The sequence below is a fragment of the Neopelma chrysocephalum genome, unplaced genomic scaffold (assembly GCF_003984885.1).
Source record: "Neopelma chrysocephalum unplaced genomic scaffold, ASM398488v2 Primary Assembly neopelma1_61b, whole genome shotgun sequence".
In the NCBI taxonomy this organism is placed as follows: domain Eukaryota; kingdom Metazoa; phylum Chordata; class Aves; order Passeriformes; family Pipridae; genus Neopelma; species Neopelma chrysocephalum.
The window spans coordinates 1,425,393-1,452,252 of NW_020897717.1; the positions used below are offsets into that span (position 1 = coordinate 1,425,393).

Genomic DNA, 26,860 nt, shown 5'->3' on the forward strand with positions numbered 1-26,860 from the left:
TTTAAATCTATATTCTCTCCTATTCCCTTATTTTGGTGAATAGGAGCATGATACACAATAAGAGTTCTCATGAATGAGTTTTAAATAAATAAAATAGCAATAATAAATATAAGAGGATGAAAAAATATAAAGTAACTCTAAAGTTTTCCATTTTATGATTAATTTATGTAGGACATTTTTTCAATTTTAGGACTTGGAGAATGATGCAGAAACATGCAAAAGAAAGATGCAAGCAGCCTCTGCGCTTATAGATGGACTGAGTGGAGAGAAAGTTAGGTGGACTCAGCAAAGCAAGGAATTTAAAGCTCAGATTAAAAGGTATCGAATTCATTACAGAAAAAAAAAAAGAAAATACATGTAAAAATTGAAGTGCTAGTAAGCAATTTAGTAGCTTTAATGGTCGTACATAATTTTCTTCCTGGAAATTGTAATATAGCAACACAATCAAATGAACTATCATGAAGTCTGAATTTTCCTCCCATAAGTGAATAAATGAGTGCTGAGTGCTTGTATTTCAGTTAAGAACAATATCTCTGATTTTGGAATTTACTTCCAAAGAGATTATTACTTGTGCTGTTATGTGCCTGTATAAGAGCTGCTTCTCCAGCCCCCTAATATTGCACATCATTCCAATGTCACTGGGGAAGTAAAACCTTCAGATAGGCTCAGCTTCTGTAGAACACTTATATCACCAAAAATTTCCTGTGGGGAAATTGGGCATTTCTGGTGAGGTCTACTCATTCTGATAGAACTAGGTTTGTATCCTTGATAAATATTTTATTGCATATATATTGCATATATATTGTATATATGCATATATTGTATATATTTTTAAGAAATAAACAGTTTTCTTGCTTCAGTTATGAGAGAAGAAATAGTCGTCATCAGGGTTTTATTGTTTTGTGGTGTTTTCATATGATACCACTCTTAAGTTTTGCCACAAAAATACTTTGCAAACACAAAGAAACTGTTTGTTTGAAATCTTCTTATATTTCAAAAGCTGGTTGTCTAAATCAATAGGAATTGAATTTGTAAATCACCTTTTAATTATGATTTTGTTCCTTTTCTAGACTTGTGGGAGATATACTGCTCTGCACAGGCTTTCTTTCATACTGTGGACCTTTTAATCAAGACTTCAGGAATCTTTTGCTTAAAGATTTATGGGAAGCAGAGTTGAAAGCTCATAAAATCCCCTTTTCTGAAGATTTGAACCTCATTTCTATGTTGGTAGATCAACCTACAGTAAGTTCTTGGTGCTTGGAGGGTTGAATTTCTATTAGCATATTCTGTGAATGTTAGCAGAAATTATGCTTGCTTTGAGCAGAATCCCCAATATTCTCAATATTGCTGTGCTATGTAGTTCCAAATGCTCTTGGCAATTTTCACTAAACATTGGAGTGTTGAGCAATGGGTTAGATAGGTAAGAAAGTTATAAATAAGTGACATATAAAATGAGACCATTCCCAGTAAGCACACTTTTGAGTACCTTATTTTGAGAGCCCATCACCACAGCTATGCATATCTTGTTGTGGTTTAACCCCAATCAGCATCTAAGTGCCACTGGAAAATAAAATTGGAAAGAAAAGATAAACTTCTTGGGCTGAGATAAGATCAATTTAATAATTGAAAATATATATATCAATAATAATGTTGATACTACTAATAATATTAATAATGCAACCCAAGAGGAACAAGTGATGCACAGTAGAATTTCTCACTACCTGCTGACCAACACCCAGCCCATCCTCAAACCACAGTCAAGCTTTTTTTGGGTAATTCCTCACTGGCATTCTATGGCCAGTTTGGGTCAGCTGTCCTGGCCATGCTCCCTCCCAGTTTTTTGTGCACCTCCTCACTAGTAGCACATGAGACACTGAAAAGTCCTTGACTTTGGGCAAGTGCTACTGAGCAGCAGCCAAAATATCAGTATTATCAACATTATTATCATACTAAATCAAAAAAACCACAGCACTGTACCATCTGATAGGAAGGGATTGAACTCTGTCTCAGCCAAAACCAGGATACTTCTAAAACAGTGGGTTTGGTTGTAATTTTAAAAAAGAATGCATAAAGTCTTTTCATTTAATGTGAATGTATGAGAAATCAAACAGAGATGCCAGAATCTTAAAGTTTCCTTCAGTAAATATTAATCCTCAAAAACTCTCTTAGCCTGGTTTTCTTTTAATTAATCCCAATGTTTCATTTGTCTGTCAAGCTGTCTTTTGACATCTTTACACTTTTAAAATATATTTTTTATGATTCTATGTAGTTAAAAAGATTGATAAAAATAAATTCCTGGAAATATTTTTACATCTACATTACTAATTTTCCAGCAGGTTTAGATATGCATCTCCTTTGGCTTGATGTCCCTGCTCTTAGAACAGTTGTAATTGAAGGATAATTCCGGTGATATTTTATTCCAAACTACCTTTTTTAATTCTTTTTTTTTTACTTTGTTCTTTAGATTAGTGAGTGGAATCTTCAAGGACTACCTGGAGATAATCTCTCGATTCAGAATGGTATCATTGTCACTAAGGCATCTAGATACCCACTTTTGGTAGACCCACAAACTCAAGGGAAAACATGGGTTAAAAATAAAGAACAGGATAATGAATTGCAGGTAAACAGGATTTCAAAGAAATAACGTGCTCTATTATAGTCCTTCAAACATTATTACTTTAGAGGAGGTTTGCATTTGAGTCAGTGTAATCTGAGGTAACTTTAACATATATAGAGACTGACAATTATGTAGATGCATCAGCAGGAAACTTGACAAGAGCTGTAAATCCCACTCAAGGACTTGAAAAAGACCATATAACTGGTATAAAATCTATCAAGAAGCATAAAAGAAAAGGATGTAGCCTTTTGTTCAAAATTGGTGAGTATATTCCCTACACAAAAGAGGGCAAAGATGTGATAAATACAGCAAAAGAGTAAAATATGAAATCATTAAATGAGAGTAAATTGGGCAACTATTAGTAACATTACAGACAAAGGCAGGATAAGTTACAGCTCTGAAAATGTAAGCAAAGCAGTTCCAACTGATGCTGTCCAGAATTTAGAACCTGAGAGGATATTCATACATGAAGTTATTGCTACAAAAATAAATTGAGGACAACCAACTGAAACCAAACCTAATAAAAATTTGCCTGTCCTAACATTACTGCAATCCTCATAGCTCTTTTATAGCTTAATCCAACAGGGTAAAATGTCTGCTCATGAAGTATAATATAAAAAAGTTCATGTGTCACCATTTGCATCACAAATGAATTTTCCCAAGTGATATAGCATGAAGAAGGGAATTTGCATTTTAAAACCCTTAACCTAAATGTTGCAAAAACTCTTATGTCCTGAATATAAATAAATTTTGGAGGATTTAGTATTAGTTAATTATATATAGTTTATTTATGCAGGTTTTATGAATCCCACTTCATGAAATGTCAGTCTGGGTTCAAAATATTGTAAGAGCAATTCATTTGTTAGACTGAATTCATATTTCCAGAAAGAATTTCTCAAAACTTCAAAGCTAAAATCAGAAAATCTAGTCCTTAGGACATAGAACAGAAAATTTAAGGTTAGGTGTCTCTGATTTCAAAAACATACATAACATCTTCAATATACAAAAAGCTGTACCAGTTTTATTTGGTACATTATTACTCTCACAATTAAGTTTTGAGGATTCGATTACAGCCAACTTTTTTATGGTACTTTTCATTGTACACACAAGAAGTATTTCTGCATAAACTGCTGCGTAGTCAACATTTATATTATTTTCTTTAAAATGCAATTAACAGAAACAATGGAAAAAGTTTCCATAGTTAGATCTGTGATTTTCATGTAAAACTTTCAGGAAATGTTTTTGCCCTTACACCAATTTATAATTTACTTTTTGAGGTAACAACTCTGAATGACAAGTATTTCCGACAGCACCTAGAAGACAGTCTTTCACTGGGCCGATCACTCCTGATTGAAGATATAGAGGAAGAGTTGGATCCAGTCCTTGATAATGTATTAGAAAAGAATTTCATGAAATCTGGATCTGCATTTAAAGTTAGTAATCAAACAAAAGAAGTGGAATAGGTAGTTTTGTAAAAAATGATATTTTACCATTATTCCAAACCTCTGCTGAATCAGGTAAACTTTGTATTCAGTAAAGTCTAAAGAATAAAACAGAACTAATAAAATATAGGAGACAGAGCCTCAGCTGTATAGTAAGTTGATGAGTCTATAATTTGAGTTTAACTGCTAAAGTTATCACTGAAGATTCCAAACTGGAACCAATTAGTTTTATCCTATTGAACGCTTAAAATATTTTCTATTGATTTTCACACTTTAACAGAATTAATAGAATTGAAAAGATTTCTTCTTAGTGTGAAGCACTGATTGTGGCAACTGCAAAAATCTTTAATCAGTTTTAACTGTTTTCTGATGGAACAAGCCAAAAAGCACAAAGATTTATTAATATTATTTATTCCCAGCCTTGAAAAATCATGAATCTTTCTGACCTTCAATAGATAAATAAATCACTCCCAAATCTTAACAGCAGACCCCCTTCAAACATTCTGAAATAAAATGAATGCAAATGCTGTATTATTTCCAAATAACGTGTTGTAATGTATGTGTGTATATATATATATATATAAAATGTACATATATGTATAATAATGTAATTTATTTTTATCAAATAATCTTAATTAAGTGCCTGGGATATGAGAGAGATGGTAGACCAGATTGCTGATAATAATGAAGTAAAATGGTTGCTATTTTTGTGCAGTAGTTTTATTTTGAATGTTAGTGCAAATATGCTTAAGGGAGTAGTTTGGTCCTACTCCTTTGTAAGGCAGGTATTTGAAGTGGCTTTGGAGGCTCATATGTTGGAGCTGCCTATGTCCCTCCACCGCCCCATGGCAGTGGAGTTGGAACTGGATGGTCTTTTCCAACACTAACAATTCTATGATTCATATTATGATATACAGTAATCAGATTTCCATGTGCACATGCAGCTTTCGAGTTAGACTGCTATTTTGGAATATCTTAACTCTGTAAAAATTTCTTTGGAAAACTCTGAATAAATTTTGAATTGCTTTGGAAAAATTCTTTGAAATCTGCTTAATCTTGATAAAGATAGAATTTATCTCCAATAATTTATGTTACATTGTTGGATCATGCAATTCCTCTTTTTTCTTGAACACAAGAGAATAATGATTTCTACAAGGGTCAGCAGTTTCTACCATCTTCATTTGATGTGTAATTAGAAACCCAAAGCCTAAACCACATAGTTCTTAAGCTGTTTATCAGAACCCACAGTGAAAGTAATCCCTATATTTAGCTAGAGGGGAATGCTGCATTTATAATATACTCTATGTTTGGTCATTGACTGATATTTTCATGACAAATTTGAATTATAAAATAAAATTCCTCTCTTTGGCATTTCAAATAAGGTTAATTTTTTTTCTTGTCAATATTACTGTGTTTAATAAAGCTCCTTTTCCTCTGTTTAATATTATTTGAACTTACTCCACAGGTGAGAGTTGGTGATAAGGAAGTAGATCTTATGAATTCATTTAGACTCTACATTACTACAAAGCTACCTAATCCTGCTTTCACGCCTGAAATTAATGCAAAAACATCAATTATTGATTTTACTGTTACAATGAAAGGACTTGAGAATCAGTTACTGAGAAGAGTAATACTTACTGAAAAACAGGTAAGTTAACAGTACACATAAACTATAGTGATGCTTAATTTTATTCTTTTTTTTCACTCAACAGGTTTTGGTATGTAGGGAAGACGAAATGTTCAAATGGGCAAAAGATATCAGCCATTTTCTAAAATTCTATTCAGATTCAGTATGGACATTTCCAAATAACAAAAGTACATCTGGAGGCTGTTCTACATATGACTGTCAGTATGACACAAACAATTAAGTATTTCTCATGGATAAGATATGTCACAAGATACTGAATAAGCACTGCTTAAAAAAAATTGTTATTAAAGCGACATTTTAGATACCCAAAACAGAAAACTGCACGTTTCGTGACTGGAACCAACTCTTCACCTGTATCTTCAATCGCAATTCATGAACTTGAAAAATCAGAACTGAATTTTAAGTATCCCTCATAGTTGCAGTCCATAAAGTGTCATGTCATTTTCTTGGGTTTTAATAATAGGAACTAGAGGCAGAACGAATTAAACTCATGGAAGATGTAACTTCTAATAAGAGGAAGATGAAAGAACTGGAAGACAATCTCCTTTACAAACTAAGTGCAACCAAAGGTACTGTATCAAAGGATTATTCAGATTAGGCAGATTAAACTGATTCACACTAGAACCTTTCCATACAGAAATTGATTTATCCACCTAAGATACAATAAAAGAACATCCAATGGTAGGAGAATGAGGGGTATGAGGAATTTAGTACTATAGCATGCGGCTGAATACAATTCTAGATACTTAAGTTTAACATCTAAACAAGTTTTGTGAAATAAATCCATTTTTGAGAGATTTCTGCCCCTCAAATGACATAAGGTATCTGATAGTGGGCAAACTCTTAACCCATTGAAAATGCAAAGTAAAATGGACTAATTTAAAATGATGTTGAAAGTCTTTCACAACACATTAGGAGCCTGAACATGATCCATTACTATCTCAGGTGGAAAAAGAATCTGGTAATAGTAAATTGATCAGTAACTGCTTGAGATGCATGAGTACTGTTGAGTGACCATTTCCTTTAGGACCCTAGGTCTTCTTTACTTTGAGTGTACCAGTGAATAGACTTCAAAATAACTGAAGTACTATGTATGCGTATGTGTTTTATGTTAATAAGATGGCTGACTTCTCTGCAAAGCTGTTGGTATAAATACATTTGATATATTTTGAATATATTTGTTTAATATGTTGAATATAAAAATAATTTTTAGTGTTACATATCCTGTTTGATTTCAATTTTAAAAGTTTTCTGTAATTCAGTAGATAATTTCTATTGTTATTAATATTTCCTGTAACTTAGCCCTTTGTTTTATATATATATGAAATGAAAAAATTATTATAAAAATGACCTAAACATCCATTATTTTACTTTTTAGGTTCATTAGTAGATGATGAATCCTTAATTGGTGTCCTGCAAACAACTAAGCAAACAGCTGCTGAAATAGCTGAAAAGTTGTCTGTGGCAGCAGAAACTGAAGTGAAGATTAACACTGCGCAGGAGGAATATCGACCTGTTGCTACCCGTGGAAGCATTCTTTATTTTCTTCTTACAGCAATGAGCATGGTCAATAATATGTATCAAACTTCTCTGGCTCAGTTCTTGAAGCTATTTGATCAATCCATAGCCAAGTAGGAAGACACAGATTTTTCCTACTATTCAGATGTTTGCCTTTCCAATGTATTTGCTGCTATTAACACGGCTTTCTCTGTGCTTTGTTTTCATGATTCAGATCTAAGAAGTCTCCTGTACCTCAGAAAAGAATCTCAAATATTATTGAACATCTTACCTTTGAAATTCACGCATATTCAGTTAGAGGCTTGCATGAAAACCACAAATTCCTCTTTACCCTCCTCTTGGCATTAAAAATTGATCTTGAGAGAGGACATGTGGAAAACAGAGAGTTCCAAACACTCATTAGAGGTAATTTTTAAAAATTGTGTTATGTGTAGAGCTAATTCAACTTTTTTAATTTTTGTGCCATTTCAAAGTGTGATTTTTTTGGCTACATTGTTTCTCCCAACAGTTCTGTGAGAGCTGCCTCTGTCCTTACGCCTGCTGTGGTCCTGTAAAGATAGATGCAGTTCTATGTCTCACTTCTACTTCTGCCATTTAACCAGCCTGTGTTCTGTCCTGAGATCAAGATGATAGTTCTGGTTTTCTTCATCAACTGGTTTATTGTAAATTTTTGTATTATATTTGTATCCCTATTTTTATAAATTAGGTGGTCCTTTTTGGTCCTTTGCTTCTCTGCTTTGATAGAGCTGAATAAAGCTATCTCCTCAGTTGCCAGAATTGTTCCACATAAAGTTGAGGACGTGCTGCAAACAGTCTTTTATCAGTTTCAGCTTGAGCTTTCTCTGACTTTTGCCAAGCACCTGACCTTGACTTTTAAAGAACATAAGGTGTTTCTGTGGCCCAGCTGGCCAGGTCTGCCTCCTCTGTACTCTGCGGGTTTGTGCCTCCCCTGAAAAATGTGATCAGGATTGCTTATGTGGAGGTCCATAAGAAACCTATATGAATTTTACAGTGTTCAAATGAATCCTGCAAAAGTCTAATGTCAAAGTAGTGAAACTAGATTTGAAGATAATTATCTGTCTTTAAGCAATGAAATGGATAGGAAACAACCTTAAATTCACTTTCTGTTTTACCTTTCAGTTTGTCATAATGGTTTTATCCTTTGAGAATGGTATCCACCTACCAATTTACCACTGATGTCAGGCATGCTTGGAAATTTTTTCAAAATTAACAGACTGCTTTAGTGAGGCATTAGGCAAGGAATCATATTTCTTGGCTTCTCAGCTCATGGATTCTTCTTTTGCAGAGGAAAACATACCTTGGACATCTGAAGCAGAATGGGGTCACCCCTTTTTAGCTGATGAGAATCTGTAATAAAAATACTTTTGGCAATTTTTGTCTAGAACATACGATTGCAGTTTCCTGCCAAGCTTTAGCACAGGTGATCTGATAGTGAGAAATTTTTCTGATGTATAAAATGACACCAAAATAGCACCATATTTTCTTTAATTATTCACGTTATATTAAATAAGATTGGGAAGTAGGCAGATACCCAGCCAATTTGTCCTGGACTCTTAGGTATCTTATCAAATGAATGAATTCTTCATTTGTCCTCTTTGGATGAACAGTTCTTTGTGCAAAATGAACATCGTGTTACCAAACAGCAGCTGAAGAAAGGATTTATTTGGAAAATCAATCTCTATTCCTCTTCTTTCCATTTCTTTTCCAAGAGATTTCATTGCTTATTATCAGGGGATGTCTCAGTGAAATAAGCATTGCTATTTGAAATGAAAAGGTCTCTAAAACACATTGTTCAGCCAGTCTCAAGAGATTATCAACTTTAAGTCTTTCATTCTGCTAAAGTACATAAATTGAATTTCCTTCTATTTGCTGTGTTCCATCAAAGCTAATCACTAGACCCTTCCTGAATATTCTAAGCTATAGCTTGGAGGTAAATTTAAGTCAGCAAGACTAAAAAAGCAGATCCCCAAATTATAGGCAAATAGCATCCCAAGACAATGGTGTAGAATTTTTATTAAAGCATTAGGAAGGAACAAAATCCAAAAATATGATAATATCTAAGGAGTTAATTGATGATTTTGTAGGTATCTTGACACGTAGATAAGCTGTGTCCTTCACCAGTAGAAAGCGAGGGACCGCCACGAGTGAATAATACCAAGTTCTCTAGCAGATGTATTTTACCAAGAAGGTCTATAAATATTAGAGAGCATGGTACAGTGGAACTGCAAAACATCTTTGACTCTGTTGACCTAAATAAAAGGCAGAAATATTGCCAAGTATGGTACTTCGTGGACAATTCATGATTAAGTCTTAAAATTAAGGCAAGTCTTTTTGGGTAAAGTGATTACGATTCTCTCACAGAATTCAAAAATTTGCAAAAGTATTCCTGTTGGCCTATTGTACTAAATTTGAGAAAGACGTGATTCTGGTATAGGGTATCATTTTGCTATAAAAATGCCAATAATAGGTTACAGTTTTGTGTTAACACTTTCTGTTACCTCTCTTCAATTTCCATTATTTCAGTTTGCAGAGACTAAGAGGAAGTTCTGGGATCCATACATGGATCCCAGGCAGTTATTTCAAACTATATATCCTAATGACAAAGACATAAGAGGATGTATGAAGGAACTTTTAACAGGTAGTTAAACAAGAAATTAAGGAAAATCACTATTTACATCTCAGGTATCATGAAGCAGCCTTTCTCTCTGTGGTTACTTCAGGTTACTGAAGCTTGTCATCCCTGAGGTGAAGGGAAGAAGAAGAAAGATTGCAACAGAAGGAAAACTTTGTCATAAAAGCAAATTAAGTAGCTTTACATTTTTAGATTACATAAATAATTTGGATTTGTTTGTACGGACTCCAGATTCTTGAACAAGAGTTTTGGCCTTTAGCTGGGCACCAGGACTGAAACTACTTCAATAGTTCATGCAAACATTAATATAATATATTAATCATATAAAATTCGGTTTCCTGGTTATATCTCACTCTATTCATCTGTGGAAGAAAGCATTGCATAAATTTTTATAGATGATGAAACTTTTCTCATATGCCTATGATTGGCAAAGTGAAAGTTAAAACAAAGAAATAATTTTTCTGGCATCGTATATTTAACTTATCAATAAAAAAATTATTAACCATAAGATTTTAACAGGATTTATCAAAATATTATGTATGTATATTAATAACAAGAATATAAAGTACTACAATGAGAAACACATTGTTTAGAATTTTGTAATTCTCATTCTCTATTAAATAACTCTGCCTCAAAAAGTTAAGGTTTAAGAATTTCCCCAAAAGGAAAAACTTCCCTGAGCTCTGCTTCTCCCCACTGGCATACTAATGTCCAGTTCAACAAAGTGATTCTTGTGTTTCTACTCAAAGATATACAGGTAACTAGGAAAATGTTTAGTCTTTCTCAATAATTTTTTAAATAACAAAATTAGTGTCTAAGAAATTAATATTCTAACTCCTTGTCATTTCAATGATGTTTCTCCATTCTTTTCCTTCTTCCTTTCATGATTCATTTTGTCTACATCCTGTTCATGGAGGTGGGTGCAGGATTAGAAGGATCTCTGTGTTTAAATAATAATTAAATTAATTAAATAATGATTATTATTCTATTATTCTGTGGAATAAATAAACAGTTTGTAAGAAGTATTATTATATTAATTGAAAAAGAACTACAAATATATTTATGTATGTATATTTTGAAAGTATTGAAATAATTATAGCTCATATATATATAGAATATGTATATTCCTCCACATGCTTAAAAATAATAGCACTTATTCCAAGGTGGGTTTTTAGTCTGTTTGTTACAAGTTGGTGAAATTTGTTATAGTAGTTAATAAAATGAATAATTGATCTTAGTTCTGGGGGCCACTGTAACACCATCCTCTAGTTTTTCCAAGAAGTAGCATTAACTAATTTGTGGAGGACAGAGAAAGAGACACCTACAAGAAGAAAAAGATTATGATACAAAATTAATCATGATAAAAAGTTAAAAGTTTGTCTGTTTAAAATTGGATTGCAGTCTTAATCCTAGAGGCATTCCTTTCTATTTCCTCTTCTTTTGCATATCAGAGGATATAAAACATCCTCTACTGTCCTACTGGCTGTTCAGCTATTTAAAATAATTCGTACTGGTCTAGGATCGATTGATTCCATTACTCCAGACTTTTTCTTTTCTTGTGGTGCACGGGATTTTTTTTTCCAATGATCTCAGGAGAATACTGTGCTAATATCTATGATATTCTTTAGATATTATAGCTATGTGTTTCATTAGAAAAGAAGTAGAAGTTTGCAGTTGAGAAGATAAGACTTTCACTTCAATTTCTTTTCTTTTTTAGGAATAGTGAGATAAAAATAGACCAGCTAAGGGAAGGTCTTCAGAGGAATATTTTTATCTTTCAGATAAATACAAAATTATCTCTAGCATATTTTCAGCACAAATGAAAAGGAACAGAGACTATTAAAATTTCCAATACGTGAAATACAATCAGTATCATAGTATAAACTTACAAGAACAAACTGTAGAGAACTTGTGATCTAAGATGAGAGGCTGAGAGAACGGGAGTTGTTCAGCTTGGCAAAGAAAAGCCTTAGAGGAGACCAAATAGTAGCCTTCCAACAATTATGAGAGGTCTATTAAGAAGACTGAATTATCCTTTGATATGAAATAAATGTTAATTACACAAGAGTACAATTAGTATTCCAGAAAAAAAATACTTAAGTCAGAAAACATAATAATAGTAATAATAATAATGGCCAGTCTTCGCGAACGAAGATTTTGGGAAAGGTCTTTTACCTTTCCAGCCTGCACAATGGATTTTTTAGGTGAGACACAGCCTGCGCTGAACTGAGCCCACCCTTTAATCCTAAGGTTCATCTGCCGGGGCCAAGCAAGCTTGGACAATGGCAGTGAGGTCCTCAGGACGTAGGTTTGTTTAGAGTGACCTTCTCATAGATGGATGGCCTCACAGGGCTAACAGGCTCCATCTGCCCGGGGGACTGGCTAGATTCGAACCTGGGTCGCGGCGGTGAGAGTCCTGCATGCTAACCACTAGGCCACCAGGGGTCCCACTAGTCAGAAAACATAATTTAAAAAGAAATATCAAATATATCTTGACCCCTGGAATATCACATGTACTTCATCAGAATATTTTTATCCACAGGAGGTGCTGCTTTGGATCTACAGGCTTGCCCACCCAAACCATCCCGCTGGATTCTTGACATGATATGGCTAAACCTAGTGGAATTGAACAAACTTCCACAGTTTGCAGAAATTATGGATCAGGTGATATTTGCTAGTTATTGTTTTAATGTTAATAACCACTTTCATCATCATAACTGTACTCCCATATTTTACATTTGGAATGCACCAGAGATGTAGTTAAAAACAAGGCCAGAGAGGATGCAGAGTAATGGCACAGGGATCAGCAATTAGGTAGCATGAGTGGGAGCATGTTTATTTGCTCTACATCTTTTATCTGCTTTACTGTATTTTGTATTATAGTAATTGAGGTAGAAAGAGGAGAGAAGGAACAGGAGCAAATAACTAGTAAAAAGGGAAGGCAGTGAAAGAGAAATAAGTAGAAAGGATAAAAAGGTGGAGGTATCAAAATGGTTCATAAAATTTATCTGAGTGTCATGTTCTAAGTTACAATGTCTTCTGTCTTAAGTCTGGTATATTTTTCCAAGTAAATTGTTTGCTGCTTGTTTTTAAATACTCATTTCCATTCCAAGGTTAACATGTCATTCAGATACGATGAGCTAGCCATAAACGTATTATTTATTTTATTGAGACATACATGAACTTACATGCACATAAGCTTATGACATGTTCAATTTGGTACATTTATCTTCTTTTCAGTGTAGTTAAAACACTTCCTAAGCATTTCGTGTTCTGTAACTCCTAAGCACTCCTTGTTAATCAGGCTGATAGCCAGGACAGTAAGTTCTTCTTGCTGTTACAGCATTGGTCAGCCAAGTCCATTTTGTGATAGCATTTCTTGCCCTGAAGAGTAGCAGAGATTTTAGCTAAATGGTTATCTGGAAGTGATCTTGGCTGTTTCCTAGCTCTGTATCAAGGCAAGATCTAGACACATACCAGCCCAATTCCTCCAGTTTTTGGTTTCTGGAGGTATCAAACTAGGATATTGAATTAGAAGAAAGTTGGAGAAACTTTAGTTCGGTTGTTCACTCTGGGTTGTTGGGACACCAGAACCCTTTCTAGAAAGGTCCTTTCACTAGGACTTTCCTTGAATTGGTGCAAACAAAATTTTAGACTCCAAAATATTTAGGTGACCATGTTACCCCCAAAGGCCTCTGTTTTAAAGTAATTTTTTACCACTATCTTACATTTTTCATATAGTTGCAAGTTGAAAAGTTACACTTAGGTGATTTTAGTAATAGATAGGGATGGAATATGGGAGGAACCCAACTAGGATATCAATAAAAATGCAAATATGGAAATAATATTTTTAATATTTCTTTGCATCAAGTAGATATGCTGTTCTATTTGACTTATCATATTAAATACAACTGTATCATTATTCACTTAGATACAAAGAGAAAATTAGTTAAAGTAAGAAAAAAGAGCCTAAGAATGGTATGCCCAGGTCTCAAAAGCTTGCCTGTGCTTTTCTTTTTTTCTTGGTATTTTCGTTTTTTTTCTCCTCTAAAAAATAAGTCCTCCATTTGCAGATGCCTGACTTAATTTAATATAGACATCTTCTTTTTTAAACATTTATCAGTGCATTCCTTGTTCTCTTTCCAGTGATCTGAGAATACTGTAGTAGTTGACTCTTCTCAGTCACTTCATTATATGCTCAATTGCATTTTCACTATGTTCTGTCCGCTGGCATCCACTGGTAGGTCATGGATTCTAAGAGGTGCCTAAAATTGTGATCATATTTGTGGTCAAATTTATTCTTTGTCAAGTCAAAAGCATACTAGAATGTTACTTTTAATTTGTGATTCTTGGCTGGCTAGACTGTACTGGGACAGATTTTTCTGGTCCTCCTCATACTTTGTGACCAAAAGGAATGAATTAATCACAGTATGTTCCTCTTGTAGTATAGAACCTTCTGCTAATTATTGATTTTTCTCAAGTAGCTGCATGTGTTTGAGAAAGAAATCCATGGATAACTGATTGGCTTTAAAGCCCACATCTTAATACTAATTGTAATATTTTAATTAATACTATCTGTAATATTTTAATAGCAATTCATGTGGCATATGTCTTAAATGCTATAGACAATGTTACTTGTAATATATCCTAATATAATAACCTCTCATTAATAATACATTTACGAGGGGACTTTAGTGCAGCCGAAATATATTCATATGTGTGTTAATGTAATAAATTTAGGTAGCAAAAAACGATAAGGCATGGAAACACTGGTTTGATAAAGATGCTCCTGAGGAAGAAATTATACCTGATGGATACAGTGATTCACTTGATACCTTTCGCAAGCTTTTACTCATCAGGTGAGCATCTTCAGAAATTTTGGGAAATTACACAGTTGCATTATGTGTCTCAATCTATTGGTATGCTATTACCATAACAGTGTAATTTTAATTATCTCTGACATTAAATATTATTTAATTCGCTCACATGAAATATGATTTTATTCACTTCAGAGCTATCCTCTGCCATCTAGAGTTATTTATAGAAAATATTTTTTATAGCTTTGCTTTTATGTCATGATAAATGGAAACTGGGAACCACATTGCAGCCTCCTGCGAGAAGCACATGGAAAAGTTGAATCATTCAAATAGTTTTCAATTTAATTTCTTTTTAAATTAACTATTTTAAATAGCTTTAAACAAGTAATTAAAAAAAAAAAAAGAAAGAAAGATTGTGAAAATGGGAAACAGGTATTCCAAAGCCCCATGTGAAAAGTGTGCTATAAATGACTTCTTTTGCATCATGTAAGATCTCTGTGGCAGAGCTTGGGATAAAATGGATTTCCACAAAGCAGCATTCAGCTGCCTTGTGCATGAGATCATATCTTCCTACATTCATTGTATACTTTCCAAGTGCTGCAACAAATAAATCAGAGACACTACAAAAACCCCCAGCAACATTATTTACTAGACCATGATTTGTTTTTGGAGGAGATTCAACCTGTGCAGTAAAAAAGACTAGAATCTGATGGAAATACCATATTGTTGTATGCTCCACACCCTAAAGGGGGAGGCAAGCACCTAAGTCTTAAGTATTTAAATAATAAGTTTATGAATTGAAGTTTTTTGAAGTCATATATTTTATCCAAAAGTAGTTGTTTGTTTGTTTTTTCCATGGGAAAAATACTCATCCCCAACACAAATGCAATATAGTGCAAAAGATTTGAGTCTGTACCCTAAAAGACTAACAGACTTAATGAATCATTCTGCAGAATTTTACTAAAGGGCAAAAACAATCCCTTACATTTCCCTACTTGTGTTCTCAGATACAAAAGTTCTGTTTAAAATGGAGACTGTCCCAACCTTATAATGGTACCTAGAACAGAAAATTCCAATGCAAAATTGTAAGCAACTGAAAAGTATTGAACAGTCATAAGTAAAGGGAAGACTATCAGCTCTGTCTATTACAATATCTGTAAAGACAAACCTACAAACATATATATGAATGTGTGTATGTATATATACATATACATATATATGTATGCTATGAAAAAAAACCCTCTAGTTGATAGAAATAGAATTTATAATTTAAGTCTGGTCTTTGCAATAGAAAGAGGTAGAGAATTTTTATCTTTGTATATTTTTTAATTTCTAGGTCTTGGTGTCCAGACCGAACACTTTCCCAAGCCAGGAAATATATTGCAAGTTCCTTGGATGAGAAATATACAGAGCCAGTTATTTTGAATTTAAAAAAAACTTGGGAAGAAAGTGACCCACGAACACCTCTCATCTGTTTTTTGTCTATGGGATCTGACCCAACTATGCAGATTGATTCCTTGTCTAGGAAGCTTAATTTGGGTATGAAAGTAATTATTCATTGTCATATATTAAGATAAAGAGGGGTAATGTAAGTAATTTCAGTAATATTTTTTTCTGAGAGGTATTTCTTAAACTCTTTTGTACTCCTTTTTGTTCCTTATTATCTTAGAGATAAATAATATTTTAAATAAAAGACAATATGCTGAGCATCATTCTGTGTAAAGTTGGACAGTAATGTTTTCAGTTCTATTTTTTTTATAAATTGTTATCATTCTTCCCAGTGGTGATAAATTTTTAAATCCCTATCTGCCCAACAGCTCATTTTTTAAAAAATTTTGTTAGGGTGACAACAGTATTTTCTTGTTTTAACTCTAAACTGCAGGTCATGTAAAATCAGCAATCTGCTTGCAAGATTACTTTGCAAAAAAAAAAAAATAGCCACAAGATCTGCATTTGTATATTCTGGACTTTATATTATATGGAAGTTTTGAAAAGTTGTGCATACAAACTGAGTTGGAAGTAAATAGATATATTCTTTATATTAGTCACAATATTATGTTCACAAATGCAATTTTACAACTATGCATTGTGCCCATTTACGTGGCTTCATTATGTACATGTTGAGAAAAATCTCTGTTCATATTTCAAATGCTCTAGTATCATTAAAATTTGGCACAAATTCACATTGACAATAGTAATATTAGTCACAGTTTTTCACTTCTGTAAATATTGTGGATGTATATTTCAATGTTATTTTACAAAATTTCAGTATTTAGAAAATTTATACATTATAGCATAATATGATGATGAAGGGATTCTACTTTTGTACATACATATTTTTGCATAAAATGTATTTAATTATGATGTATTTGTATCACTGTTTTTTGGAATTCTTACTTTTTCGCAATAATGTAAGTTCATTAATTTTATTGTCAAATATGTTGTAGAATGTAGGACCATCTCTATGGGTCAAGGACAAGAAGTTCATGCACGCAAAATCATAGAGGTGTCAAAAGAACAGGTGGGGAAAAAACTTTAGCATGCAATCTCTTTAATATTTTCATCTTACTGTCAGGCATATCTCAGGGTGAACACGTCTTTTTAAATGCTGAAGTTGAAAAACATTCCCCTGGGGGATGTGTATGTGACAGTGAAGTCCAAGTCAATACTTCTGGCAGCAGTGCTACTGAGCAGCATTTCAAAAGCAGCACATTCCTTACTTATCACTATACTGTTATCCAAGAGTAAAATGACATTGAGTCCTAGTCCTATCCTGCACATCCCACCTCTTTACTGGAATATTTTTTTCATTTTTCCCCTCTCCTGTAAGAAATACCTAGATGTTGCATAGCTTCTACTAGATAAAATGAGTGCGCACAAAGTTTGAAGTTGTAGATACAGAAGGATATGCCTCCTCCTAATAATGCTTCATATTTTCCTCACACCTGTGCTAGTGAGAGCACCTCTTCCTCACCACCATTTGGTGTCCATTATTTGTTTCTTTAATTGTCAATCCTTTGGCTTTTAGTCTCAAGGATATCTAAGACTTTCCAATCAATATATAAGAATTTTTCTCTTAAATGTGATATTGTATTTTGTTATGGCAGATGATATGCTCAAACAGTAAAAACACGAAAAACCTAAGTAGCAGCTAGAGAAAGATGGTAATTGAAACCTCAAATATGATGTAAAAGTTATGGTGTACAGGTGGGACCTTCTGGTTAGCTGGACACTTCAAAGAGTTGTGGACAGTGTTGCAAATGAAGACATACAGCCATAGTTGCCTGCAAACTCAAAATATGGCCTGTATTTTGGAGGCCTAGAGTATCTCCACTAATAGAGAGCAGAACATGAGTATTGGAATATAGATGTACACCACTTTGCAAAAAGAGAAAAAAGAAATCTCTATTGCAAATGGCATTTTTTATTATGTGTAAATGCACTCATGCATCTCATATTTCTTTGTTTGTATGTCTAGAATGTCATTTTCAACTTCCAGTTCATTGCAATGGTGAAAACTGGGTCATCCCTTCCTTTCTTTTGCCCTTAATTAAAAACATAAGAATACTCTAAACAGCATTCCAGTAGAGCTACTAGTAACAATTTCTGAACTACATGCCTAAGTGCTGCAAAGATTTTATGGAGGAAGGAGTTATGTGAACATCAGATTTGAAATTACAAAACAGAATAGTGAATATGAAGACAAATATCTGTCTGGGTGTTTTTGTATCTTTAGCCAAGAATATATAATATGACTAAAACTGCTGTGCTGTGTTACAGATTTTTTCAAATTTTTCATATTTTCAAAAACTAGGTCTGATTCATTTGTAAATGTAAGAAATTGATTAAAGAGCTCAAAAAAGTGGATCCCCATAAAAGAAACAAAAAAACCTCCTTTTTTTTGTATCCATCAATTCACCATAAATATTTCAATTATATTTTGTCACCAAAAGTTACTGATTTCTTTTTAAATGAGCTAAAACAAAATTGCTGAAATGAAATTACAAGCTGTAATGAAATCCACACATCACTGTTTAGAACAGATTAAATCATGTTCCATTTTAATATCGGGCTTCTGATTCATCAGGCTTCAAAAGTGATGCTATAAAAGCTGATTGAATTTAAATTCATAAGCAGAAGTTCAGAGAGATAATAATCAAACTAAAGCTTTCATGGAATTTGAGAGCTGAATGAGATCAAAATAAGCTGAGGTTGAATTTCATGCAAATGCCTTTATTGCAGATAAACTAATTGCAGTTAAAAACTTTCAGAGTCTTATTACCACCTCTTTACACTTACTTTAGATTATGTTATGAACAAATCACTTTTAAAGAAATATGTATTCCAGAAATTTCAGCTGTCACTTTTCCACTCACATTCTTTTGGATCTGATGAAGGATTGCTTATCACTGGTGTTTTGCTGGGAGCATACAGGAACTACTTCTTTTTGCCACTAGATAGCACTGATACTTTGCTTAGAATATTGAGTCTGGTGGAAATAACTTTAGCACTAACTTTTCCTATTTGATTTAACTGTGCCAATATCCCAGCATATCAAATGATAATACATATTCGGGAACAGAACAAAAGTAAAAAAAAAGTTACATGGAAAATCAAATTTATTCTTCTATAGACCGTTGGGTTTAGTGTTATGAATAACTTGTTCTAAATTGTATATGGTAATAGTTGATATTATTATTTAGGGAGGCTGGGTGCTACTCCAGAATTGTCATCTTGGACTGGATTTCATGGATGAACTACTGGAGACACTTCTTACTGCAGAGATCCAGAATGAAACATTTCGAGTTTGGATAACTACTGAACAACATCCTAAATTCCCAATTACACTGCTACAGGTTTGTTCAAATATTTAATTCAGATACTTCATGCCATCAATATTATTCAAATTAATCCTGTAAATGGCAGTCAAATAAATGGAGGGGGAAAAAACCAAAACCCAAGAAAAAATGGACTTATCTTGCCACGAAAATGTCACTTTAAACAGGAAGGTTACACAGAAACACTTGAACAAAAACTATTTGGCTTTACTTGTATCCCTTTTTGCCCAACCAGATGCCTTGTGAACAGATTAATGCCCACAACTGCTCTTAGTCTCTTACAGAGAGATATTCCAGATTCCCTTATCTGAAATAAAGTATAAATGGGACAGAACACACATGGATAGCACATCTCAGAGAACATCATATACCAGAAAGTAACCTGTTTTTCTTTGGATGAACTATAAATGGCTGTTCTGTAGATCTCAAGGATATATTTTTCATCAGTACCAGGAAAATTGCCTAAACTGTTACAAAGTACATTTAAGTCACTGATGGTGGTTCCCAGCACTCTCACAGTGGGGGATAATGCTACCTAATATGTACTGTAATATCTGTATGTTGACACTTCTGTGTTCCCTTTCCTCTTAAAAGCAGTGGAAGTCTCCTTAGTGTTTCTCATTATGTCTGAATAAAAATAGATACCATACCTGATATCTAGGATGAGAAGGGAAGAAGTGTTCCTTTCTTGAATGAATCTAGAGACAACCTCCAGTAACAAGTGTCTTGTCACCATGGACTGTGTATAGAAAGGTAGTCATATGGACCTCTTATATTCTCTCAACAGAAAATGAACTCATCCTGCATCTTCAAGGGTTTTATGAACAATGAGGTATATAAACATATAGTTTGCTAAAAGTGAGACTAGAGAACGGAGAGGGTTGCTAGATGAATCTTCACTGTATTTATCTCAAATGTTTCAAATGTGATTTCCCAATCTATAGTGTCACATTACCTGTTAAAATGTTAGCATATTCAGGGGTTCCAGAAAATGCATAACTGGCAAACCAAAGCTCGTTCTCAGAAGAAGGGAGATAATAACTTTTTTTGATTTTTTTTAATATAGTGTTCATCAAAAAGTGAACAGGATTTCCTTTGAAATGTGGAAACACTGATTTTTGAGTGTTCCCATTCAGTCCAACAGTCACATGAACACAACACGTTGTACATATGTGCAGACAGGTCTTTGCCCCTGGGCTGCCTGACATTTACTACCTTTTCTGTCCACACTACCATGTTACCCAAGCCAGACAGACAAGTACATACTGTTGGAGAAAAAAAATTCTTAGTTTTTATTTGGTTCCTCCAGCATTTGTTAGTGTCTCAAGGAATAGAGATTCTGGTAAGGCCAGTCTGTGTCTGAACTAATAGATTGAAGTGTGTCCCATGAACATTATCCAGCACTGGAATGCCATAGCACATGGGGTAAATAGTTACAACATTCTCTGACATGAAAACCTGTGCTTACTAGCACTCTTCCAAATAATTTCCAGGTATGGTTTGATGATTAAAATTTTGTAGCCACTATTCCCATTAGGCAGTTTGAATGAACTAAGGGGCTGTGGCAATTTAGTGTCATAAACATGGATTCAATGCCTGCTGACCAGAGTCCTCGGGAATATTCTCTGGTAAATCTAATTTACTGCTGTAGATATAGCCACAGAGTCGAGAGTAGCCACTGGAACACAAAGATTTGATCCGAGAAAAGGTGAGATTTCTTAGTACTTACTGTGAAGTTCTGGGACCAGAAATACAACCTGGTTTTTGTCATATATGCTGGATAGTTCTCTTCCATCATTCAGTCATTGAATTAGGGATAGAGAACCTTTACCTTCTGAGAAACATGGTGACTGCTTCCTGATGAAGCAGTCTGAAAATTCTCAGAATGATGAAAATTCTCAGATGAAAATTCTCAGATCCATGGCCAAGTGTCAGTGATGGTTCTGATCCACATAAGTTAAAGGTCTATGTTCAAAACCTTTTGTGGCCTAATCTGGTATGACTGGAGAAGAGAAGGCTCTGGGAAGACCTTATTGTGGCCTTCCAGTACTCAATGGGGCCTCTAAAGAAGATGAGAACTCACATTTTATCAGGGCCTGTTGCAATAGGACGAGGGGTTCTGGTTTTAAACTGAAGAAGGTTTGATTTAAATTAGATATAGGAAAGAAGTTATTTACAATAGGGGCAGTAAGGCAGGTCACCCAGAAAGGAAACATTCAAGGTCAGGTTGGACAGGGCTCTAACTGACCTGATCTAGTTGAAGATGTCGCTGCAGGGGGTTCAGATCAGATGCCCCCCCCTTAAAAGGACCTTTCCAACTCAAACTATTCTATGATTCTATGTACTCATTTTATGCAGTTTATAGCTACATATCTACTTCATCTCTACAATGCTTCAGCTATTTACATTTTATTTATAACTAATAGTTTTGACATTTTCATGTGTTGCTACTTGTGTTTCAGTAAACAAAGCAAATCCTTTATCTTTTTCACATGACAGATTGCTATAAAGTTCACAAATGAACCTCCCCAAGGTATGCGTGCCGGATTGAAAAGAACATTTTCTGGAATTAGTCAGGATCTGTTAAATGCAAGCAACCTGCCTATGTGGAAACCTTTGCTTTACACTGTAGCTTTCCTGCATTCTACTGTTCAGGTATTTCTTAAAAAGTTTGCAAATAGTGTTATAGTATATGGAGTCACTTTAATAGAGGTTCCTGAAAAAACACATTCTGATATTTCTTGTAGTATGCTGCAGGGCTGAAGCTTTAATTTCTATAATCTGTATTTCAAGGTTCCTTATTCTCTTTTTATTTTTTATTTTTAAATTTTAAACAATTTTCATACTACGAGCACTTAGAATTTGGTTTTTTCATCTAACTTTGTCTGACCAAAAGTTAGTCATTTGGCGTAAGGGAAAAATTTCTCTTTCTGTAGTCAATAGAAATAGATAAGCCCTCTGAAACAGAAAATTAGCTGATCTGTTGCAGCTGTCTTTCCCTAAGAATTAATATTTTTCTAGAGGTATATCACTCTTTCTGTCCACTGATTTTAAAGGCAATCCAGATGCCTAGCTTAGAGTAGCTGTCTACTTTCTAGATGGCTATATTTAAATAAAATTCTATCACTCTGCATCTAGTTTTTATCTTATCTGTGTCAATGTGTTTTCTACATTAATTCCAATGTGAGAACAATGATATCTATACTTTGTATTTTCAAGATATATAAGTTTTGAGTTCATAATACATACCAAAAATTTGAGCTCTTTGAATGCACCTTCTTTTCATCAAGGATCTCAAAATAGTTTTAAACCACTGTTTGAGCCTTGAGCTCCACTGAGCAGCTTGTATTTTCACTACAGGGAGATGGTGAGAGAAGGACAATTTGTTGATGTTCTCTATTAAGATACAGTATTCTGCATAATTTTCCTCCTCTACCTTTTAAACAGTGAAAAATTTGTTCTGTGTACTGCCTCAGGATTATACTGTTCTTTTGGAACTAGAAGATCTAAGCTTCTTCAACCCATCAGTATTTTTAAAACTATGACAGCTATTCATCTGTTAAGAAATTTTATTTATGAATTGCCAATCAATAAGCAAAATATACATTGTTCTGCCTTTAAACTGACCAATTCTTAATATCCTTTGGTGACAAGATCATTATGATAAATGTAGCTTAAGAAGTAATTCATAAAATTTGGCAGAAAATCATTTTACCTTTCTGCAGGGTGTTATTGTTAATGCTGTCTCATCTGCTTATAAGCAATATTTGATTTTGAAAAATAATAAAAGGGCTTTTTTTCCCAATTCTAGATCTTTTTAAATATTGTAGCTAGGGTACCTAAATGTTACTTCAGATGTCAAAGACTGTCAGTCATTGGTGACCTGGTAATATATACTCTGATAATTATGTTATCACTTAGTTAATTTTAAAATGTCATTTATGCATTTAATAAATGTCAGCACTATTTAGCAATTTAGTTCTTAATTTCTTGTATTAATTTGTTCTACCTTCTGAAAAAAAGTCATTGAGCAATTTAACTAAGGTGACTGTAACAAAGTTGTGAGAAATCTAATAGTGTTGAATGTTTAAAATGTTTGGGCTACAGAACATATTCTCTTACTTTTATAGTCAACTATTTTTCTGTTACTACAACTGTTATAATTTTATTTTCAAGGAGATATGAAATAATAAATTTAAGTAATGTAATGGTGGCAGTGCTATAATAAAGTTGTGAATTTTGAAACCATACATTGATACAACAAGACATAAGAAGCAACCTAGAAGCCTTTGCATGACTGAACATAAATATAGGAGCTCGAAAATTTGCACCTATCATTAGTAGGCAGTATATGTAAAAAGAAGTTGAAAACTGTAAAATTCGAAATTAATTAATTACTTAGTATAAAAATCTCATCATCCAAATAGACATGAGACATTGCAAACCTATGACTGATAGATTGATTAGTAAAGCTAACAATAAATTGTTTTGTTGCTTTTTCTATAAATTTTTCTATATTATTGACATGTATGAAAACCATTTTCTATGCTACCTTTCTTCACCAGTTCAATTCTTTACTCCACTGTTACTATTATTATTGAACTTTAATAAGGAAAGAAAATTATAAGTTGTTTCATAAATATATTTGGTTTTAATTTTATTCCTAAGGAGCGACGCAAGTTTGGGCCTTTGGGTTGGAATATTCCGTATGAATTTAACTCAGCAGACTTTACAGCCAGTGTTCAGTTTATACAAAATCACCTAAAAAAATGTGACATCAGGAAGGTATATACTACTACAATTTGCATACAGTATATTTAATTGCTTTGTATGGCATCAGCAATTGTTTTTTCCTCATGTTACTATTTGTCATAGTTTATTCATTGCTATCCTTTCAGTGCAACTTCTAATGATCAAAGTTTCAAGTTCTTTGCAAGACAATCAAGCTTAAATATTTTGTGTGTTGTTATCCGTGTAAAAATACGTAGCTTTTAAGAACTTAAGAATTTGATATTGTTTTTTCTTACTCCTATATCTAAAATTACCAAGTCTATACATTATCTGTTTTGGAAAGGGCTACCATTTGGTCTTCTACTTAGCAAGGAATAGCCATTCCTTGCGAAGCAGCTCTTGGCTAATAGAGAAAGATGAGAAATAGGGAGAAGGGGTGGGGTGGGGTACAGAAAGGTGGAGAGAAAGGGGAGAGGCAGTAGCAGCTGAGAGTGATTTCAGGTCACGCAAGAAATAATGAAATAAATTATATATATTTTAGATATGCAATATGACATATTGCTTCTAGACAGTAACCCCTACGAGGAGAGGCTGAAGGAGCTGGGGTTGTTCAGTCTGGAGAAGAGGAGGCTCAGGGGAGACTTCTACAACCTAAAGGAGGTTGTAGCCAGGTGGGGTCAGCCTCTTCTCCCAGGGAACTAGAGACAGGATGAGAGGACATAGCCCCAAGCTGCATCAGAAGGGGTAGTTAGGCATTGGAATGGGCTGCCTAGGGAGGTGGTGGAGTCACCATCCCTGAAGGTGTTAAAGAAATTACTGGACTTGGCCCTTAATGCTGTGGTCTAGTTGACAAGTTGGTGTTTGGTCAAAGGTTGGACTAGATGATCTTAGAGGTCTTTTCCAACCTAAATGATTCTGTGATTATATATTTGTATTAGCAGGATCAAGCCCAACTCTTCTATTAAATTACAGAGTTGAGTTCAAAAAATACATTGGAAAATATTATTTTCATATGATCTTTTCAGGTTGCATTTCAGAGCCTTATGAGCTTCAGATGATATTGAAATTACTGGACACCTTCTTCTTACATATTATAACTACAGCCTTTCATTTACTTTACTTTAATCCAGGGGATATCATGGAACACAGTACGCTACATGATTGGAGAAGTACAATATGGAGGCCGAGTCACAGATGACTATGATAAGCGTCTTCTTAACTGCTTTGCAAGGGTAGGAGACCTTGGAAATAGTTATTTGTCATTTTTATTAGCAGTTGCAATACAGAAATCAAAATACCTTCTTTCTGCTGAATATCCATTTCACCAGTTTATAAGACAGTTCAAAGTAAAATGAATTTTTCAAAACATCATTCTTTGGCAGTGAGGTTCCTCCTTAGTGAGGAGCAGAAACTTAAAAGACTTAGCTGGAATTCAAACTTCCGAGACAGAATTCTAAATGTTTTACTTCTGTATTCAAGTAAAATTAGATGTAGTAGCTGAAACAAGAACCCTAATTGTCCAAGAACAAAAATGAAATTAAAAAACCTCTCTAAGTAGCAAAGTAATTGTTGGTTTTTTTTCTCCCCTGGATTTTTCACAGGTATGGTTTAATGAAAATATGTTTGAGAGCGATTTCTGTTTTTACACTGGATATAAAATTCCAGTGTGCAAAACCCTGGAACAGTACTTTGAATACATCCAGTTACTCCCTGCCATGGACAGCCCAGAGGTCTTTGGTCTCCATCCTAATGCTGATATTACGTAAGTATGTCTCAACATATTGAAAAAAGAGAACCTTTCTTTTAGTGTTTGGAAACAAGTCCCTATCAAATGTTCAAGTAAAGTATATTTTTCATAGGAAACTTAGGATTCATGTGAATTTCACTATTGAAGTGGAACACTTTCTGTGTATGCACGTGGTTATGAATGCAGTATCTTCAGCTACATTTTACATGTTGTTTTGAAGCAGTTGGAATTTTTGCTACTTAGTCTTCATGGTTTTACAATTTTTTTTAGATAAAATAATTATAATGAACATATGATACAAAGTTCTATACAGTTCAATTAGAGAAAGTTTCTAATATTTGCCTTCTGTTCCGAAGTAGTATATTATTTTTCTGTGCACACTTGTTAAATGGTTCTTTGGACTGTCATTTGCTTTACAAGCACGTCTTTGGATGTAACTACAAACTGTTGTTGCCGTCAGTCCTGCCATTTCCATTATTTAAGGAAGACTTTTCAACTGCACCAACTACTAACTCCGTTTAAACTTTGGCTTGATTCACTTTCATTCCAAATAATCTGTGTAACAGCTTAACTTTTATTTCCTTCTAATATTACATGCCCTGTGAAAGGATATAAGCATCATCATACTTTTTTCACTGAAGTTCACAATGATTCTGCCATGAATTATTGCCTTTTCATTATGTCCACATTCACTGTTTCTTAACATAGCTTTTTTTGTACTTTAAACAAAACTAATGTTACTCAAATGCAGAGCTGCTGTGAAAACCTAATATAACATTTTTGGACAAAACAATAATTTCCCACAATTTTTCAGCCTCAAAGTTGAGAGGCTGATGCCATATCAAGAAC

At 33.8% G+C, this 26,860-nt stretch overlaps 1 protein-coding gene across 3 annotated transcripts in view; it reads left to right on the forward strand.

Moving 5' to 3' along the window:
- DNAH8 (dynein axonemal heavy chain 8) overlaps nt 1-26,860 on the forward strand; it is a 134,197-nt gene that overhangs the window by 98,107 nt on the left and 9,230 nt on the right. For all 3 annotated transcript variants that reach the window (XM_027682007.1, XM_027682009.1, XM_027682008.1), the window contains 17 exons: nt 191-318; nt 1,071-1,242; nt 2,465-2,620; nt 3,895-4,050; nt 5,525-5,707; nt 6,171-6,276; nt 7,086-7,338; nt 7,440-7,630; nt 12,421-12,542; nt 14,619-14,737; nt 16,032-16,234; nt 17,143-17,216; nt 19,399-19,551; nt 22,033-22,188; nt 24,202-24,318; nt 25,395-25,496; nt 25,866-26,026. In XM_027682007.1, coding sequence (XP_027537808.1) covers nt 191-318; nt 1,071-1,242; nt 2,465-2,620; nt 3,895-4,050; nt 5,525-5,707; nt 6,171-6,276; nt 7,086-7,338; nt 7,440-7,630; nt 12,421-12,542; nt 14,619-14,737; nt 16,032-16,234; nt 17,143-17,216; nt 19,399-19,551; nt 22,033-22,188; nt 24,202-24,318; nt 25,395-25,496; nt 25,866-26,026 — 2,552 coding nt within the window. The remainder of the gene's footprint in view (nt 1-190; nt 319-1,070; nt 1,243-2,464; nt 2,621-3,894; nt 4,051-5,524; nt 5,708-6,170; nt 6,277-7,085; nt 7,339-7,439; nt 7,631-12,420; nt 12,543-14,618; nt 14,738-16,031; nt 16,235-17,142; nt 17,217-19,398; nt 19,552-22,032; nt 22,189-24,201; nt 24,319-25,394; nt 25,497-25,865; nt 26,027-26,860) is intronic.